Source organism: Takifugu flavidus, chromosome 10, assembly GCF_003711565.1.
Source record: "Takifugu flavidus isolate HTHZ2018 chromosome 10, ASM371156v2, whole genome shotgun sequence".
In the NCBI taxonomy this organism is placed as follows: Eukaryota; Metazoa; Chordata; class Actinopteri; order Tetraodontiformes; family Tetraodontidae; genus Takifugu; species Takifugu flavidus.
This window is the reverse complement of record NC_079529.1, coordinates 11,315,680-11,333,976: the sequence shown is the minus strand read 5'-3', so window position 1 is coordinate 11,333,976 and position 18,297 is coordinate 11,315,680. Positions and strand designations below refer to the sequence as shown.

General features: G+C 48.2%; 2 protein-coding genes, 1 long non-coding RNA gene and 1 pseudogene across 15 annotated transcripts; 3 read left to right on the top strand and 1 right to left on the bottom strand.

Moving 5' to 3' along the window:
• Nucleotides 1-407: 407 nt before the first annotated feature.
• Nucleotides 408-10,472, top strand: adam15 (ADAM metallopeptidase domain 15). 10 transcript variants are annotated; one of them, XM_057044556.1, is made up of 25 exons: nt 408-942; nt 1,429-1,520; nt 2,867-2,943; nt 3,016-3,094; nt 3,187-3,263; nt 3,716-3,944; nt 4,014-4,079; nt 4,415-4,486; nt 4,568-4,737; nt 4,817-4,901; nt 4,970-5,118; nt 5,257-5,434; nt 5,513-5,605; nt 5,679-5,874; nt 5,959-6,067; nt 6,148-6,337; nt 6,450-6,527; nt 6,600-6,711; nt 7,051-7,204; nt 7,286-7,394; nt 7,623-7,694; nt 7,942-7,989; nt 9,219-9,284; nt 9,563-9,699; nt 9,774-10,472. In XM_057044556.1, the coding sequence occupies exons 1-25, from the start codon at nt 735-737 to the stop codon at nt 9,835-9,837; spliced, it is 2,910 nt and encodes a 969-aa protein (XP_056900536.1). In that variant the 5' UTR covers nt 408-734; the 3' UTR covers nt 9,838-10,472. The 10 variants fall into 10 exon arrangements, with proteins under 10 accessions (XP_056900536.1, XP_056900537.1, XP_056900539.1 ...); XM_057044557.1 differs by having other exon boundaries at nt 7,626-7,694; nt 9,774-10,467; XM_057044559.1 differs by lacking the exon at nt 7,942-7,989 and having other exon boundaries at nt 7,626-7,694; nt 9,774-10,467.
• LOC130532180 (uncharacterized) lies at nt 7,800-9,684 on the bottom strand. The gene is made up of 2 exons (XR_008952271.1): nt 9,544-9,684; nt 7,800-7,979 (listed from the first exon to the last, which is right to left on the bottom strand). It is a non-coding gene; the product is annotated as an uncharacterized LOC130532180 (long non-coding RNA).
• A 194-nt stretch (nt 10,473-10,666) lies between the features above and the next one.
• On the top strand, nt 10,667-13,513 carry LOC130532443 (piggyBac transposable element-derived protein 4-like; annotated as a pseudogene).
• Nucleotides 13,514-14,047: 534 nt separating this feature from the next.
• Nucleotides 14,048-18,046, top strand: dek (DEK proto-oncogene). 4 transcript variants are annotated; one of them, XM_057044586.1, is made up of 13 exons: nt 14,072-14,175; nt 14,990-15,015; nt 15,106-15,230; nt 15,321-15,419; nt 15,484-15,593; nt 15,795-15,889; nt 15,963-16,092; nt 16,258-16,536; nt 16,609-16,743; nt 16,813-16,882; nt 16,947-17,086; nt 17,200-17,268; nt 17,884-18,046. In XM_057044586.1, the coding sequence occupies exons 3-13, from the start codon at nt 15,122-15,124 to the stop codon at nt 17,893-17,895; spliced, it is 1,248 nt and encodes a 415-aa protein (XP_056900566.1). In that variant the 5' UTR covers nt 14,072-14,175; nt 14,990-15,015; nt 15,106-15,121; the 3' UTR covers nt 17,896-18,046. The 4 variants fall into 4 exon arrangements, with proteins under 4 accessions (XP_056900568.1, XP_056900566.1, XP_056900567.1 ...); XM_057044587.1 differs by having other exon boundaries at nt 14,084-14,175; nt 14,980-15,015; XM_057044585.1 differs by having other exon boundaries at nt 14,088-14,175; nt 14,944-15,015.
• Nucleotides 18,047-18,297: the final 251 nt, after the last annotated feature.

Genomic DNA, 18,297 nt, shown 5'->3' with positions numbered 1-18,297 from the left:
ACCAAGCTTTCAAAATAAAACTTGACTTCTGAGTTGTGTGTCAAGATACTGTTAACATTTTTACTATTTTTCTTTGCTGGAATAAGTAATGTTTTTCTTTACTGTAATTCTTTAGTGTCAGAATGTTAGAATGGTTTATTTTGTCACTATACTATGTTTGATTGTGAAAGTCCCAGGCCAGGCGGAGGGTCAATCTGAGCAGCTGCCGCCACTGTTGATCAACCTAAACTTGTCTGCTTCTGAAGGGGGGGACCCGGAGCCCCCGGGGGAGACCCACACAGTCACGGAGAGTGCCTAAAAACACTACACAAAAAGGCCCGCGGTAACGGGCTCGAACCCACAACCTCGTGATTCTTTTGTTTTGAAGTATTTCCCGTGGTACTTCCGGCTACTGGCGGCGCGTTGACGCGGGTAGATGACGTCGCTCTGTATAAACAGCCTGTCCGGAGTCCCGGTCAGGACACGCTCTCGGGCGGAACTTTACAGCGTCCGTTCGACCGCTGCCAGCAGAAGGCGAAGCTTGAGACTCATTTTACTGATGCTTTTCGTGGAAAAAGTTGTTTTTCCTGCCACCGGTCGGTCCGAACCGGAGGACCGAGAGGTTCCGAGGAAGTAACGGTGACTTCCACACCCACGCCCGGTCAGACCCAGTTCGTGTGATTCTCTGGATGTAACTGGTGAGAAGAAGAGCGATGGCGTCCAGCTGGTGCCGGTGCCGGTACCGGTGAGGTAATATGAAGACAACACACGCACGAGCGCACGCACACAAACCGAGGGGGCGGCGGTGGTTACCTGTTGCCGGTGTGCCGGACAGAATGAGCCAGGCTGCCTTCATTCTGCTGCTCTGCGCATGCGCTGAGTGTCTCTCTGCCGGGTCCCTGAATGCACCTCAAGGCGAAGAGGGTCTACATCCGGACGGTACCAGTACCAGCGGCCTAAAAGGTAAAAAAAAAAAAAGTGAATTAGTTATACGTGTCCAGTTACCATTAATTCATTTCAGCATACCACCAAATTCCGAGCCCACACGAGACTAGTCAAGCTGATTTAGGGATTTAATGAGCCCTTCCTGTGAATGTGTTGGCTGGGTCCCTTCATGGCTCCAGCCCTAGTTAGCTGGTTCCAACCTACAGGACCGACTCTGGCAGGAAGAAAGCACCCAAAACGTGTTTGCATGAAACAAATGTGTCACGGTGAAAAAGGAGAGCAGCCATAATGTTATTTTGGAAGTGACAAGAAGTGGAAGAAGCAGCCCAAATATTTGCTGGCGTCCCAGTTAGTGTTATTTCACTTCTGCTTTCAACCTTAAGCTTTACTCTCCAGTCAACATGCAAGCTGGGAGGAGTGGGGATTGGGTGCCTTGCTCAGGGCCACCCCAGCCCATGAAAAATTGAATTCTCAATTTTCCCAATTTACCCCATTTGTCCTCAGGTGTGGACAAATGGCGGCGCCCTCTGCTGGACAGGACTCGTCCCTTTGCTGTCATAAACAGACAGAAGAGGAGCCTAATGGAGGCGCTGCAGGTCAGACACTTGATGATGATGTCGTGTTCAGCGGATGTATATTTCCATGTAACAGATCCTTGTGACACGAGCGACAATCTATCATGAGGCTAATTTGGAAGCTAACAGTATCAGTGCTAATGTGAGGCTAACAGCAGTATGCTAACAGATTTAGAGATGAATGGTTTTTGACTAAGATGATCAACAGGAAGAAAGTTTGACTAAATTCTGCTTTGTGTCTTTTACCTGAGTTCCAAACAGCCCAGTGATCACAAATCTCCATGCTTTTATTTTTGTAGAGGGTTTAATGCTTGTTGATGTTAGTAGATAACCAGCAAAAACTGGGAGAGGATCCAGTGTGTGGGAGAACATTATTGCAGTGGTGAGAACACTTCCTGTGCAGCTAACAGAAGCTCTGAGATCATTTCCTGCTGTCCTTTCCCCACCTCCCCCCGCCAGGAGACCTACAGTCTGAGGGGTGCACCAGATTCGCTCACCAGCATCAGTTTATTCAACTCGATGGTTGATTACTTTTGACTGACGCCAGATCAGGGACCACTGAGGGATGTCAGTATTCTGGTTCTGATTCGGACCCGCCCGGCTGCAGTGAACATGAGTCACCCCTCCTTCCTGCATCACAATGACTTGACCCCGGCACAACGCCCAGTCAGGGTGGAGAAAACAAACAAGCTCCAGATGGGATTTATTCTCATTTAAAGGAAAACTTGCCCTGAAATATCACCAAACTGGCTGGATCCCACGTCATCCTTCCATCCATCATCCATCCATTATCCAAAAACCAGAGCTGTGCTCTTAAAATGTTGTCACATTGTTCTCAGCCTGACACAAACCCCACTGTGCTTCTATCTTTGTGAGGACTATAATAGGTGTAATGCCTTCCTCAAATCTAACCTTAACCATAAAACCAGTTCTTAACCCTCAAACAGACCTTTGAGGATGTGGGGACCAATCAAAATGCCCAAAAAACCTCAGCATGTCGCAGGGACCAGAACACACAATCACTCTCTCTTCCTGTAGAGAAAGCCAGCAGCGTCTGTCAGGAAGTGGCTTCTCTTCAAACGGCAGCGCTATGAACAAGCAGGAAAACTCCCTGATTGGATAACGGATGTGCTTAGCCCCACCCTCTTCCTAAAGTGCCAGAAAGAGGAGGTGAAACAGACATGGATGCGTTCACACTGCACCTCTGAAGTAAAACTTAGGTGTTAAGTCATCATTCAGAAGCCTGTGTGCTCAATGTGACATCACGGGTGATAGTATCACTAGCCTGTAAACTCAGAAGTGTGTCTAAGGGAATATTGGCACGTTTTCTTCGATGCATATATGAGCTTGTGCTTCTGCTCTAACAGGACGGTCACCCTGACAGGCTGCAGTGTGGACTGGAAGTCTCCGGACGCCTGTTCATCCTGAACCTGGAGAAGAATCGGTGAGTTTACCTGAGCCTTCCCAATGCGTCGCACAGGTGAACAGTGTCGTACAAGCTGTCGTCTCTTCACAGTGACCTGCTGCCCAACCCCCCAAATATCTTCTATTATCTGCCCAACGGTACAGGAGTGTCTGTGAGGGCAGGTCCTGTGGTGAGTCAGTCACTGCACCGCCATCAGCCACCACCTCCCACTCTTCTAGCTGTAATGTGTGTGTCTGTGTGTGTGTGTGTGTGTGTGAGCAGACCCACTGTTATTACCATGGCAGTGTGCTAGGATTTCCTGAATCCAGAGTGGCTGTCAGTACCTGCTCTGGACTTCGGTAAGTCACCTGATTGTGTGCGTACCGTCAGAAAACATCCCATCCAGGTCACCTTCTTCATTATCACAATATCCTGCTGGATTTGTGTAAATCTGAAACAAATTGAAAGGGAAAGGGAGAGATGCCTTTAATCTGTCATGAGATCATCCTTGTGTTGGGGGAGGAAAGGGAAGAGAGGAAGAGGAGGAGGTTTAGGGTGAGGAGGAGGAGGAAGGCTCCCATGTGGTGCACTGGTGAGGAGGAGTGAGGAATCTGCTGCATTGAGTTTAGGATCAGGTTGATCACATGATGGTAGGAGGTTACAGGAAGTTGATGGGAAAATATAAATGTGATCAAATCACTGCTGATTCATTCTTGTGATGTTAAGTAACAAGCTAATTTCTCTTAGTTTCAGACTGGGAACGACCCACTGCTCCCGGTTTGATTGTCTCATCTGTAGTTTCCTCTTTCAGCGGCGTGGTCACCATTAACTCCTCCCTGGCCTTTGAGGTGCAGCCTCTGGAGGACTATAACCACCCACAGGAAGACATGGGGGAAGTAGGAGGTGGGAGTGGAGGAGGGTCAGACCAAGACCTCCACCTTCTGTTCTCCACAGACACTTCTGAGGGCAATGGAGCCAGAAGCTGTGGGGTCTCTCACGCCGCTGTCCCACCCATCCACAGCTCCTCACACATGCGCAGGGTGAGCTAGAACTCCAACTACCATGATGCACTTCACCCACAGAGATTTCATGTCTTTTCTGTGTTTCAGAGTAAACGAGACATCCTGTCTGAGACCAAGTACATTGAGCTGGTGCTGGTGGCTGATCACCAGGAGGTCAGTGAAAGCACCACTGCTAATGCCAACAAAAATCATCTCCTCACAAATATCAACAATTTCTTTATTTACATTTTTTCAAACGGGTCCCAACCTCACCAGGGGGTTGCATCCTTGGTTACCCACAATGTTAATGGAGCTAAAAAAGAGCTTTCAAAGGATGAAGGAACAGTACTGGGTGGGCTCCTTAGCATATATGTCTGCTTTATGTTAGCAACCAGCCCCAGCTCCTTCCTTTCAGGTGTATTCTTGGCTCAAAGGGAGGGACTTGAAATGCCCCACCGAGCGGTGCAATTACAGGCGTAAATGTGTTTCTAATCATGTGTTTTCTTCAGTTTCTGAATTTTCAGAGGAACAACAAAACCATAATTTACCGCTTGCTGGATGTGGCCAATCAGGTCGACTGGGTGAGTGCACACAGAGAGGCCACGCCTCCCATTAAGCTGCTCCCACCACAGAGGAAGAGCCACCTTTCCTCTGTGTTCCAGTACTACCGTCCCCTGAATGTGCGTGTGGCGTTGACTGGTATGGAGATCTGGAGTGACCAGGATAAGATCAGCGTGGAGAAGAACCCCACGAGCACCCTCAACAACTTCCTGGAATGGCGAACCAGAGACCTGCTACCCCGATTTCGCCATGACAACGCCCAGCTCATCATGTAGGAGCACCACCGCCATCAATAATAGGATTTCAGATGTTGCCCTTTCTCCCATCAGTTCATCCTTTGGTTCCCGCAGGGGGGGGTCTTTCGACGGCACCACCGTGGGGATGGCGTCCCAGTCGTCCATGTGCTCCAGAGACCGCTCCGGTGGCGTCAGTGTGGTGAGTGGGTGTGTTTAACTGGGAGGAACAGTCGAGCCGCTTTGATAACGACAAGACGATTCCGCCAGGACCACCTGGTCAGCGTGTTAGGCGTGGCCTCGACCATCGCTCACGAGCTCGGCCACAACCTGGGGATGAGTCACGACACCGCTGAGCGCCGCTGCGCCTGTCAGAACGAGCCGCGTCTTGGAGGATGCATCATGGAGCCGTCGACCGGGTCAGTATCCGAGCAGCCAGGCCAGAGCTGAGACTATGTTCCCTTTATGAACGTTGGCGTCGCAGCGCTGGTGCAGGAGGAGCACGCCGCCGCTTATGGTTGAAGCCATGTGACCATGTGACCTGCCGCCTCCATCAGATTCCTGCCGGGTCAGCAGTTCAGCAGCTGCAGTGCCGCAGATTTGTCCGTCAGCCTGCTACACGGCGGCGGGATGTGTCTGTTCAACATGCCCCGGCCAGAGCGCCTGCTGGGGGGGCCGCGCTGTGGGAACCTGTACGTGGAGAAGGGAGAGCAGTGCGACTGCGGCCTGATACAGGTGACTCACCTGTGGAAAGCAACTGCCACCGACAGGTGTGGCGGACTGTTGTCATGACGCTGCTCTCTGATTGCTCAGGACTGCAAGGACCCGTGCTGTAACGCCTCCACCTGTCAGCTGGTTCCTGGAGCGCAGTGCTCCTCTGACGGGATCTGCTGTCACAACTGCAAGGTTGGAGCTCCTCGCGCCTCCTGCTGAGGTCGACTTCACTTCGGTGTCTCACCCTCCTCCTTTCCTCCCCCAGTTGCGTCTGGCGGGCTCAGTGTGTCGTCAGCCTCTCGGTGAATGTGACCTCCCCGAGTTCTGCACAGGCACCTCCCCGCACTGCCCCCCCAACGTCTTTCTCCAGAACGGAGAACCCTGCCAGAGCAGCACCTCCTTCTGCCACGGGGGCGTCTGTGCCAACATGAACACGCAGTGCCAAATGTTGTGGGGCCCCAGTAAGTTCCCCCCGTGTCAAATGGTAATTGTGACCCACCACCTGATGACTGGTCTCAAACCAGTTACGCTCTCCGTGTCTGCAGATGCCACCAGCGCTCCAGATGTCTGCTTTTCATCAGTCAACAAACAAGGAAACAAATACGGCAACTGCGGTCAGCTGACTAATGGCTCCTACATCCCCTGTGCAGCTGCGTGAGTGTGCAGACTGTTTACAGGCGATGCACGGAGGACGCGGACACAGACAGATCACAGCTCTGCTGGCTGCCTTACAGGGACGTTCGCTGTGGGAGGATCCAGTGCCGGGGAGGAAGAGAGCGCCCTCTGCTGGGCACTAATGCAGAGATCCTCACCACCACCTTCAACCACACCAGCCTGGTCTGCAGAGGAACCTTCTTCCACTTGGCTGACGACGTCTCTGACCCGGCCACGGTAGCCCAGGGTACCACCTGTGGCCCTGGAAAAGTGGGTAGCACCTCTGCAGACTTGCAAACAAGAGAAGAGACGCAGAAAGCAAAGTAAAGCCAAGTGATTGACAGTTGGACAGTTGGACATGACGGGTGTGTCTGTGTTTCAGGCCTGTCTGGACCAGAAGTGCACGGACGTGTCGGTGTTTGGGGTGGACGACTGTCGCAGCAAGTGTCACCATCACGGGGTGAGTGACTTCATCCGTCCTGGCCCCGCCAGCGCAGCATTCTGATTGGTTGATTGTTCCTGACTCTTTCAGGTGTGTAACAGTAACAGGAACTGTCACTGTGATGTGGGCTGGGCTCCACCTGACTGCAGGTCCTCGGGTCTGGGAGGCAGCGTGGACAGTGGGCCGGCCACAGCAGCTGCAGGTGTGTGTGTGTGTGTGTGTGTGTGTGTGTGTGTGTGTGTGTTGTGTGTGTGTGTGTGTGTGTGTGTGTGTGTGTGTTCAGGCTGTGTCTGGTTTGGGCCCTGCGGCTGATTCAGTTTAAAATTGTGTAAATGTTCTGTGTGTTTTGATTTGGGCAGTTATTAACGATAATAAAACATTTATTAACAATGATAAAACATTTATTAACAATGATAAAACATGTATTAACCATGATAAAACATTTATTAATCATAATAAAACATTTATTAACCATAATAAAACGTGTTTCATCTTGCATGTGTCTAACCGCACAACTTGTGTGAATGCGCCCTCTCTCCAGAGTCGGACCCAGTCCGAGCGGCTCTGCTCGTCATCTTCTTCCTGGTCCTTCCTCTCGTCCTGTTCTTCCTCGTCCTTCGGCTCCCTCGAGTCCGACGGCAGCTCGCCTTCATCACAGCCAACAGTCTGATGCACAAAAGCAGACGACACAACCGGTAACGCACACACTGCACATCTGTGTGTGTGTGTGTGTGTGCGTGCGTGCGTGTTAATCACTTATTTGCCCTTCCTGTCAGAACGGCATCAGGGCAGCGAGCAGACGGTAGAAATGGAGAACAGGTGCACCCTCTGCGATACCACCTGAACCCACCCACAGACATTGCACTGAGCCCACCGCATAAAGAGGTAACCATAGCAACTACACCCAACCCCAGGTCCTGACTCCACCCACCAGCAGCCGTTCCTGTTTTAGAGGGTTGAGTCAAAGATGCCTGTAATCATTGGTTTTATTCCACATTTTCCATGTGGTTTTATTGTGAAAGAAACAGGAAGTGTTGCTTTCATGCGTCTCCTGGCCTGCTCCTCCTTTGCATGCCTGCTGTTATGCTGCATCTGCATCCTCTTTCTCTCCAGCAGGTTCACCAAAGACCTGCTCCTCCCACTAAGCCACTCCCCCCTGACCCCGCCCTAACCCCCCCTCCACAGGTAAAGTGTGCTGAGGTCTGTGTGTTGTGTGTACCGTTGTGCTGATCCGGACTTGCGTCCTCTGAAGTCCAGTCAGGAGCAGTTTTTTTTTTTTCTTGGTTCTGATTCGGGGATCAGTTCTGTGAGGATCCGTTTAAATTCTTGTCATTTGTGGTTCTGGTGTCAGACGTGTGAATGTTGTGACACTAAACGAAGGGTAAAGCGCTGTGCATGTGCACATCTGTTCACTTTGATTTCTGTTAAACAGCATCCTGCCCCCCCCACCAAGCCTCTTCCCCCCGATCCCTGTGCTCAGGTACGGTTCTGACCCAGACCCATCCTGTTCATAGCAGTGTGAGTGGAGTCAGCCTTTATGACAAAGCACAGATGAAGGTGGATTTTGCTATTTAGCTTTGCTATTTCATTCCAAATAGGTATCTTTGTTGTCTTTATGTGGTTAACGTGCACCTCTGTGACCTAACACAAGGCTGACTCCTCCCACGTGTAGCTGACCAGTGTTGTGTGGTTGTATCGGGTCGCAGTGCCTCCTGCTGGTAGGAGGGGGTATGACCTCAGCTTGGTTTCAATAACATCCCAAAACTATTGAATGTAAAGGAGTGAATACGGGTCATTTAACTAAACTAATCATTAGTTAATGATATCATTATGTATTAATAGGTTCATATAAATTTTGTTGCATGTTTTGAACCAAATTGGAAACAATTAACTACAGCAAATAACATAACACATAGACCAAATCAGTAAACATGATTATATAATACGTGGGAAATGTCTATTTTTTAGATTTGTTTTATTTTTAATTTTTTTAGAATGTCCTTCCATCTTGGCCCGGCCCCCGTGATATCTCTCCCAGCATTTTAAACAACAAACATGTTAACGTCACTGTTATTACGGCAACCAACTCCACCATATTGTTAACAGCAGCTTCTAATTAAAACGCCCCAGGATTAAAGCTTGGCAGCTTCTGACCATTACAAAACAAAATTGATAAAGAAGCAAAAAGCAACAATCTGGTGTAAACAGGGTGAAAGGTTTGTCCTCCACAGCTGCACAAACCCACCAAAACACCCTCCAGTCGCCACATTTGCTCCTCTGACATGACACACTGGATCTAAACCATCATCTTCAGGCTGCAGGTTGGATAAATTCCTGTTCACGTTAACTTGTTGTCATTGACTGGCTGAGTTCTCTCTCACACTCACACTCTCTGAAAATTAGCCTTTAGATTTTGTGTAGGACGTGTGAATTTAAACACTCTTTAATTATAATTAGTCGCTTTCTATTGGCCAACCGCCAATGGCTTCAGTTGACGAACTCGCCTCTGAGGTGGAGCTAGCTTGGCGCTAACAGCATACTTGCTAACCGCTGCATGGCTTCCTTATGGACAGGACAGCGCAGCGGAAGTGCTGTGATTGTCGTTAGCATGTTCTGTTGCTTCATGTTTACTGTGGAAGGAAACATGTCAAGATAACAGGAAAGCTAATAGCATTCTGCCTCTTCTCATAAAACTGGGACTAACTGCAGCTGCTGGTGACTCGACCAGCTCCACCCACCAAGCCCCTCCCCCCTGATCCTGTCAAACCTGCACAGGTACAGCACAGCCACGTTTTGGCCTCCATTAGCATGTAGCTTACATGTGCTTTGCATGTAAAAATAGGATTGTACAGATGCTAAATAGCCTTTTCTACAGTGAGTTTTAGTTTATGATGAAAGCTCGAGACAGCACGTGTATGGACATACACACAGTCTCCATCTCACATGCACACACACACACACACCACACACACACACACACACACACACAACACACACACACACACACACACACAGGTGATATTTTTGCTAACACTTTTGATTTCACCTTTCAGTTGTCTCAACCCAGACCTGTGGTGCCCATTAAGCCCTGCCAACTGCCTCCACTGTCCCACCCCCACGTCCCACCTGGCCCCAGCCACCCCACCACCAAACCATCCCTCCAGGCTGCGGCCTCTGCTGCTCCCATCAGGTACGACCGTTTATGACCAGCGTTTGAGAAAATCGGGGCTGTTTTTATGTCGAATCTGCTCTACCTGTCCACAGACGTCCTCCCGTCCCTCCCATTCGTCCCAACAACCCTTGGAAAGTGGACAAGTCTTTCGTTTAGCTCAAGAGTCAGCTAATCGTTAAAAGATAATGAAGGTGGGACCAAGTTCGTCATCGTGTGTGGAGTGAACGCTGGTGCCTCTTTGACCAGATGAGGACATGGTGGATATTTTTTACGTTGGGTTGTCATGGAGACCAGCTGCACCTTTTTAAATGTTAACAAGGATTTATGAGTCTCAAACAAAAACTTCTAAATGTTGGGGACATTGACTAAATTTTGCGTTTCCTCTTCCTCCATGAACGCTGGAGCAGATTTTTATTTTTATACTCTGGAACCTTTGAAAGTCAGGATGCACCAACAAGGAAATGAAGTTCTGGTGTCGATCCCCCACACACAACCAAACCCTGACGGACCGATCTCACTGATCCATCGGTTCATTTTCTGCCTTGTGTCTCGTTTTTGCTGCCTGTTACAAGTTTCTTTGTCAGAAAAGTTCACAGTCCATATTCAAGCTTGAATAAAACATCTCTGCTGAAGCCTTTGGAGTTGAGGCTCTGGTGCCACAGGTCCAGAACCAGTGGGAAGGTCTGAAAATAGTCGTTGATCAGGCTCCTGAGCAGTGATGTGTTTAGGAGCTTTAGGAAAAAGGGGTTCCTTCACAAACTGAAGAATAAAAACATCCAAAAACCAGGTAATTTATTCTCACTTATTTACTAAATTTCCACCTAAAGCACGTCGGATGGTTCTTTTTCTTACACAGAACATTAGAGTTTGAAATCTCCTGTCTCCGGTCATCACTCTGGAGCGGTGCAATACCTCCACAGGCATGTCATGACGTCGCCATACTGCATCAATCTGCATGAATGTTTGTCCAGATGCTTCAGACTGAAGATTCTGAGGAACAACAGTTGCTCCTGCTGTGGTTCTGTGGTTCTGTTGTTCCAGATGTTGCAGAAGCATTATAGAGGTGCTGCTCAGGGTCCTGCAGAATCTGGTCAGTTCTGGGACTTCTGTGCTCTGGTCTTAGCTTTTATCACATTTAAAAATTCTAAACGACCATCTTTTTTCTGACAGGGTGTAGTATTTCTAGATATATTTACTGGAAATATTACCGTCACTGCTTACATTGAACTTTAATGTAAGTCAAACCGAGAAAAAGATCTAGGTACTGCGTCACCAGAGTACTGCTGCCCCAGGTTCTGCATCCCTGAATGACTGTTTAACTGAAGTTCTGCAAAATGGAAGTGTGGCTGGAACGTTGGTGCAGAGGACGAATGAATAAAGCTGAATGATACTACTGAAGACTTCAGCACGGCCAAATCCTGAGTTGGTCATTGATTATGAACTCTGGCAGTTGTTAGCTGAATTCTAACGGCTGTTCCCAAGATTTCTTTTGCTCAAATCGCTAATTCAGCAAAAAAACTTGTGCTTGGTTTTGAATTTTTTTCATGTTCTGTGTACCACACACGCACGCACCCACACACACACAGCAGTCCTAGACAGGAGGAGGACAGAGTGTAGGTACACAGAACATCAGAGGGTCAAATGTGCGAGAAAATGAGAGCAGACAGTGTTGACAATGTTGCAACATTGTCTGGGAACCGCGGGTGCAGAAACACAACAGCTTTGCCACTGTGGTTTACTGTCACAACCGATCAAGATGGCCAAAAGGAACTCTGCGCAGAGGGCCCTGGAATCGATTTTGGAAGATAGAGAAGTTTTGGGTGATGATGTAGAAGAAGAGGTTTCAGAATTTGAGGATCACATTTCTGAAAATTCAGAGTCTGACAGTGACTCTGAAGAAGATGATGAGATTGAGCATCAGCCAGTTCCAAAACAAAGACGAGCCCCAGGACCAGGCCGTCAGCAGCCAGCCCCAGGACCAGAACAAGCCAGTCAGCATGGAGAGGAAATATGGATGTCAAAAAATTCTGAAATCGAATGGTCTTCTCGCCCAAGAAAAGAGCCCCCCCACAAGGCTGCCAATGTGATCAGGATGCAGCCAGGGCCAACACGGATGGCAGTTACTCACACACAGGACATCAAGTCTTCTTTTGAGCTTTTCATCCCAGATTCCATCCAGGAAATTATTCTTGACTGCACTAATTTAGAAGGAAGACGTGTTTTTGGAGAGAGGTGGAAGGAAATGGACCAAACCCAATTACACGCTTACTTCGGAGTTCTCATCCTTGCTGGAGTTTTCAGGTCCAAAGGGGAATCCGCAGAATCCCTGTGGGATGCAGAAACTGGCAGGGAAATTTTCCGTGCAACAATGTCTCTGGAAAACTTTCACATCATTTCCAGGATTATCCGCTTTGACAACCGAGATGACAGACCAGCTCGACGGCAGAGAGACAAACTAGCTGCCATCAGGACCGTGTGGGACAAGTGGGTGCGCCGCCTCCCCCTGCTGTACAACCCTGGGCCAAATGTCACCATTGATGGACAGCTGATGCCATTTAGGGGCCGCTGCCCCTTTCGGCAGTATTTACCATCTAAACCTGCAAAGTATGGCATAAAGATCTGGGCTGCCTGTGATGCCACTTCCTCATATGCTTGGAACTTACAGGTCTCCACAGGGAAACCTGATGGAGGAGCCCCCGAGAAAAACCAAGGAATGAGAGTTGTCCTCGACATGTCAGTGGACACAACATCACATGCGACAGTTTTTTTACCTCGCACAAACTGGGACAGGAGCTCCTGAAGAGGAAGCTGACCATTGTGGGAACAATAAGGAAAAACAGGTCAGAGCTCCCACCTCAACTGCTGACTTCAAAGAACAGGCCTGTCAAGTCTTCCAAGTTTGCATACACTGCTGACACATCCCTGGTGTCCTACGTGCCAAAGAAAGGCAAGAACGTGGTACTCATGAGTACACTGCACAGGGATGGAAGAATGTGTGACCAGGAACATCACAAACCAGAGATCATCATGGATTATAATGCCACAAAAGGAGGGGTAGACAACATGGACAAGCTGGTGACGGCCTACAGCTGCAAATGGAGGACTCTACGCTGGCCACTGGTGATATTCTTTGACATGTTGGACATCTCAGCGTACAATGCCTTTGTCATTTGGATGGCACTGAACCCAGAGTGGAAAGGAGTGAAGCTCCAGAAAAGACGGCTCTTTCTTGAGGATCTGGGAAAGGAGTTGGTGAGACCATAAATCGAGAGAAGAAAGCATATCCCCAGAACCCCAGCCTCTGCAGCCATGGTGAGGAGGATTCAGAAGGAGAATGCTGGTGCCCTGTCCACCCAACCTACAGAACCACAATCTGCAGAGCCTGAAGTAAGTGTGTGACGCTGTTGCAGTACATGTCTGGCACTCATGTCTTGTGTGTGTGTGTGTGGTGTGTGTGTGTGTGTGTGTGTGTGTGTGTGTGTGTGTGTGTGTGTGTGTGTGTGTGTGTGTGTGTGTGTGAGAGAGAGAGAGAGAGAGAGAGAGAGAGAGAGAGGTGTTAGTAAAATCCCTGATCTTTTCATTATTCTAGGTTGTGAACACCAGCAACAAGAAGAAGCGGTGCGAAGTGTGCGGCCCTAAGATGGACAGGAAAACACAATACACATGCATCAAGTGCAAAAAGTATATCTGCAACACACACACAGTAAAGCTCTGCCCCTCGTGTGTTGTATAGGCTCGTGGCCAAAGGCCATGTGTTCACTGGGGCTGATGTGTTGTCTTGACTGATATGTTTACTCTGTGTTCATGTGTTCAGCTTGTGTTGTGCACCTGAATGGGTTAAATTTCAAGTTCATAGAAATAAAAGTCAGTAGTTTTGAAAAACCTTGCTTCACTTGTAAATTTGTTTCCGCTCATATCTTGATTTTAATTGATTTTCTTTATTATGTTTTAAATAATAAGTTATAAATGTGACCTAACAAAGGTAAAGGGCAAATATTAACCATAGGTAAACATCTGTTCAGTATTTTAACATAAAAGTGTTTGATTGTGAGGCATTAAAAGCCACAAAATGCAACGGGTCCATCAGACCCACAAACGCTGGCTGAGTAACAACAATATGAACATTACACAAGGGTTAGCACATTAGTTGTAAAATACAAAAAAAAAGTACGAAAAATAGCTTTAAATGCTGCTAATGTTGATTTTTGTTCATTTATTTCGATAGCAGAGAAATAATGAATAATCTCTCAGTCCTTCATAAAAACTAACATCCCAGAGAGCGCTTGGTAGTGTGCCCTGACTTTACGCTGTTCACCAGCAGGGGGCAGTCGCGCACACTTTCTTGCATTAAGGGCGAAGAAGAAGCATCGGAAGAGCTCGTCCAATCAGCGGAGCGGATGCCCTGCTAACCCCGCCCCTCACAGAAACCGCCATCATGAAAGTACAAACAAGAAAGTGTCAGTTGAGCCGCTATTTTCTGTGGATCCTAACTAGGTAAAGTTTGATTAGGTTCTGAGCTAACGGCAGATGTTGACCAGTCAGATCTTTGGACCATAGTAACTGATATTACTTTATTTATTCTGTGTAGAACCCACTCACATGGTTGATTGGTTGTACTTGGGGCACAGCTGTGGCCGAACGTCTGCAGTATTACCCAGCTAAGGGTCATGTTAGCCGCAGTAGCTAGCTTTACTTTATCTTACCTAAACGCCTGCAGCAATGATTAAACTTTGTTATCTGCTGATAGCAGCGGCCGATGTCCATGAAGCTGCTGTGGAAAATGAAACATGTGTAAAAGTTGCCGTTTTGTTAGCCTGCTAACAGGCTAACATGTAAAGTTAGAGCCCGCCAATTTGGAGACATTTATTCTAATTAAATGAAGGTAAAACATCTGGAAAGGAAGCATTTAAGCTCTTGGTGAGGCCATTTTGTAAGGGTTCCTTTCCAAACTGATCCCAGTTCTCTCACTTTTATGCAAATACTGATAAATTATCGAAGCAATTTGAGTCCAGATTTGTTATTAAACATCTGAATGATTCAACGTTAAATAAGTGTTTAACCTTAAATGTGCTGTTGCTACTCACTCTATAGTTGAATAGAAATGGATGCTTTTATCATTTGAATGGCACAAAGTTCTCAGAAAGATTATTCGAGTCAGTAAATGTTGATAGTATATTCGGACCTAACTTCTCCTGCAGGTGTATCTTTCCAGTTCTTAAACGTGATGATTGTGGTTTTTAATTTGTTTCATTATCAATGTAGTCAAATTCACCTGATTTCTCTGTCATCTGCTGTGAGGACTTCTTAGAGGACAGGAAGAGGCTGTCAGCACATGTGTGTACTATTCCCACTATCTCAGAGAATGGGTTTGCTGGGAATAAGGTGCCTGGACGTGAATCCTGCCTTTCACACGTTCATCTGCAGAATAAACTGATCTGACATGAGTGACGTGGACGAAGAGATGGACAGATCTGCGGGGTCAGATGAAGAGCCCGAGGATCAGCTGTCCCCGGAGGACCAGTTGATTCACAACAGCTCCAAAGGCCAAAGTAAAGAGAACAGCGGGATGAAGGAATTCTGGTGAATTCTGGTGAGTTTTGATCGTCCCTCTCTCTCTCTCTCTGCCTCTGCTGTCGCAGCTGCGGGTGAAATTGTTGAGGGAAAACGGACGAAGAAGACGGTGGAGAGGCTTGACTTCCAGGCACCCAAGCAAAAGGAGAAGCTGAAGATAGGAGATGGTAAATCTTTAAATGTTCAGACTTGCAGAAATAGAGACATATTTAACACTTCCTTTCCCTTCAGGCACAGGAGAAAAGTTAGGAGACATTCCTCGCACCAGCTACCAGATCGCTAAGATGAAACCAGCCGATCTGAAGCCTCTACACGCCATCCTGTTTGACAGACCCGGAAAGGTAGGATATACGTATGGACGTCATACAGCGTATGGACGACCAGACCATGGTCGTCAAGGTTACGCCACTGAAGAGCAGGGTTGTGCTTTGACACTCGACCTGAAGCTTCCAGGGAAGGGAGGTGGTCATACCTGATAAATAGTTGTGTGACTGTAACGGATCGATAACTGATCACCTCAAATGATTCTGTCCTCTTCTCAGCTCGCCACCATTAAGAAGAACCTGCGTCTCTTCAACGGGTTTCCCTTTGACGGCGACAGCGAAGAGTATTCGAGGAAACGGGAGAAACTGCTGAAGTCGGTGTCAGGCTCGCGTCAGCTGAACTCTTCATCATGAAGATGAGGAGTTTAACTGTCTTTCTGAATGCAGGAACTCGAACTTCACCAACAGTAAACTGAAAGTTGTCTGTGGTGTTTTGGATCTGGAGAAGAAAGGAACTCACTCCGATCTGATCCACAGGATCATGAACTTCCTCCTGGCACCAAAGAACAGCGGAAAGGTGAGGAGATGAATCCAACGCCTTCTTCCTTTTCTGTCTCTCTCCATTTGGAATCCAAAAGTTTGACTTTAACGGTGACTGAGTTGATCTTCGGATTTTCTTTGTTTTTAGAGTCTTGAATCAGAGAAATGTGAAGCTTCTATTTCAGTGTTTGTGTCCCGACAGCGTCTGCCCATCAAGAAAAAGAAGAAGTCGAAGAAGAAGCTGTCGGGGGACGACACCACGGCAAAAACAAAGAACAAAGCCAAACCTCAGAGCTCCTCCAGCCCCAAAAAGTTCAAGACTGGAAGCAAGTCCAAGGCCATCGTCATGGACTCCAGCAGCGACGAGGACGAGGACGAGGACAGGGTGGACGCGTCTGCTGGGGGAGACGAGTCGGCCCCCGAAGACAAACCTTCAGACAAAGACGAGGAGCAATCGGACAGGTCTGAAGAGGAGGAAGAGGTGAGGAAGGGAGACTTGTGGAGCCACGGCGGCGGTTCCAGCCTTTCTCAGCCGTATGTTTCAACCTTTCAGTCCCCCACATCCAAGTGGAGCAGAGGGACGTCCAGGAAGACGACGAGACAGCGGTCCAAGGCCGCTCCTCCTCCGAAGAGGATGAAGAAAGACCTTTCGGATGGTTCCGGACCCGACAGTGATGTCCCAGAGAAGGTAAACACTGAAGCTCGTTTGACCTCAGCCGCCGCTTCACACTCGCCCGTCTGTTGTTGACAATTCCAGCCTAAAAAGAAGAAACCTGCAGCTAAAACCAAGAAGGCCGACAGCAGCAGCAGCAAGACCCCCAACACAGGTGAGCTGCAGGTGATCGGGGGTTACGTGGAGCAGGCTCACCTGACTTGACCTTCCTTCCTCAGCGGACGACAGCTCGGATGACGAGCCGCTTATCAACATGGTGAAAAAGGCGCCCAGCGACGAGGACCTGAGGGAGACGGTGAAGAGCCTGCTGAAGGACGCCGACCTGGAGGAGATGACCATGAAACAGATCTGCCAGAGGGTGAGAACCACCCTTAGGCCGGATCCTGAAAACCACAACATGGTCCACATGGATAACTCCTTCTCTCCTTCCTTCCTTCCTCCCCTCCTCCCTTCCTCCCTTCCTTCCTTCAGGTGTTTGACAGGTATCCAGATCACGACCTGAGCAGCAGGAAAGACTACATCAAACAGACCGTCAAATCAGTGAGCGCTCACACACACCCTTGTACTTCTATCCTTGTGAGGACGTTAGTAGACATAATACACTTCCCAGCTCCCAACCCCTCCCGAACATCCCATAATCCTGACCTATCTTAGTAGGAGTGTTTTGGTGCCTCTTCGTGACCCTGCAGGGGGGAAAGCATTAAAGAGAAATATGTAGCAAGAACACACACACACGCTTATACGCAGAATCCCGAAATGAAATCGAGGCGCGGCGGTCATGAAGAGCTGAACGTACATTTGCTTTAACGCTACGTTCCAGCATTAACACACCTGCTGCAGCCGGAGGAGCTGCAGTCGTGTTAAAAGCTACAACCTGGTGCGGGATTTTCACTTTCCCGCAGTAACGGCACGAAGGAGGAGAGGTCCAGATGTGGACATCATGGCCTCCACCAGTCACATGTCCCTAGATGGCCTCAGGGCCCTTTGACAGCACCACGCCCCTAAATTAGGCTATAGGAGTGTTTCTCCCTGGTGTGAAGGCCAAACCTTCCATGACCTTTAAGCCGCTGAGGCGCCAATATGTTCGGCCATCTTGGCGTGTTCCTGATGAGTTCTGTTGTGTTCTGATGTTGTTTTCTGTGTTTCTGCCACCAGCTGCTCACATGAAGGTGCCGGCGGAGGAACGTTTTACTGAAGTTTGTTTTTAGTTTGCATTTGTTTTCTACAGAATGTGTTACGTTGTGTGTCCCAGCAGAATCAGCTGTTTGTATTTTTGTATATCAGCATGTAATTCTGTTATTAAAACCCTGTCCTCGGATGTCTCTGCGCTTCTGTCCGCCTCCATGAACACAGCGGACTGCTGAATGTTACTGTGGCGCCACCTACTGGACATATATATTATGACTCCTGTACGGTGGCTGCTGAGGGTCAATATGGATTTTTGTTCCACAAGTCGGCCTTAATTTTGTAATTTATGGTGTAGTTTAAATAGATCAGAGCTGTTGATTTATATAATTTTGTTTGTAATTTTATTTTTAAATATATATTATAAATTGATATGTACCAATG

Bases quoted from the DNA above. Each gene is read 5' to 3' on its own strand.
- adam15 (XM_057044556.1), top strand. From the start codon at position 735: ATGAAGACAACACACGCACGAGCGCACGCACACAAACCGAGGGGGCGG. The intron at 3,095-3,186 runs GTGAGTCAGTCA...GTGTGTGAGCAG, and splicing joins CTGTGAGGGCAGGTCCTGTG to ACCCACTGTTATTACCATGG. The intron at 6,712-7,050 runs GTGTGTGTGTGT...CCCTCTCTCCAG, and splicing joins GCCGGCCACAGCAGCTGCAG to AGTCGGACCCAGTCCGAGCG.
- dek (XM_057044588.1), top strand. From the start codon at position 15,122: ATGAGTGACGTGGACGAAGAGATGGACAGATCTGCGGGGTCAGATGAA. The intron at 16,093-16,257 runs GTGAGGAGATGA...GTGTCCCGACAG, and splicing joins CACCAAAGAACAGCGGAAAG to CGTCTGCCCATCAAGAAAAA. The intron at 16,537-16,608 runs GTGAGGAAGGGA...TCAACCTTTCAG, and splicing joins GGTCTGAAGAGGAGGAAGAG to TCCCCCACATCCAAGTGGAG.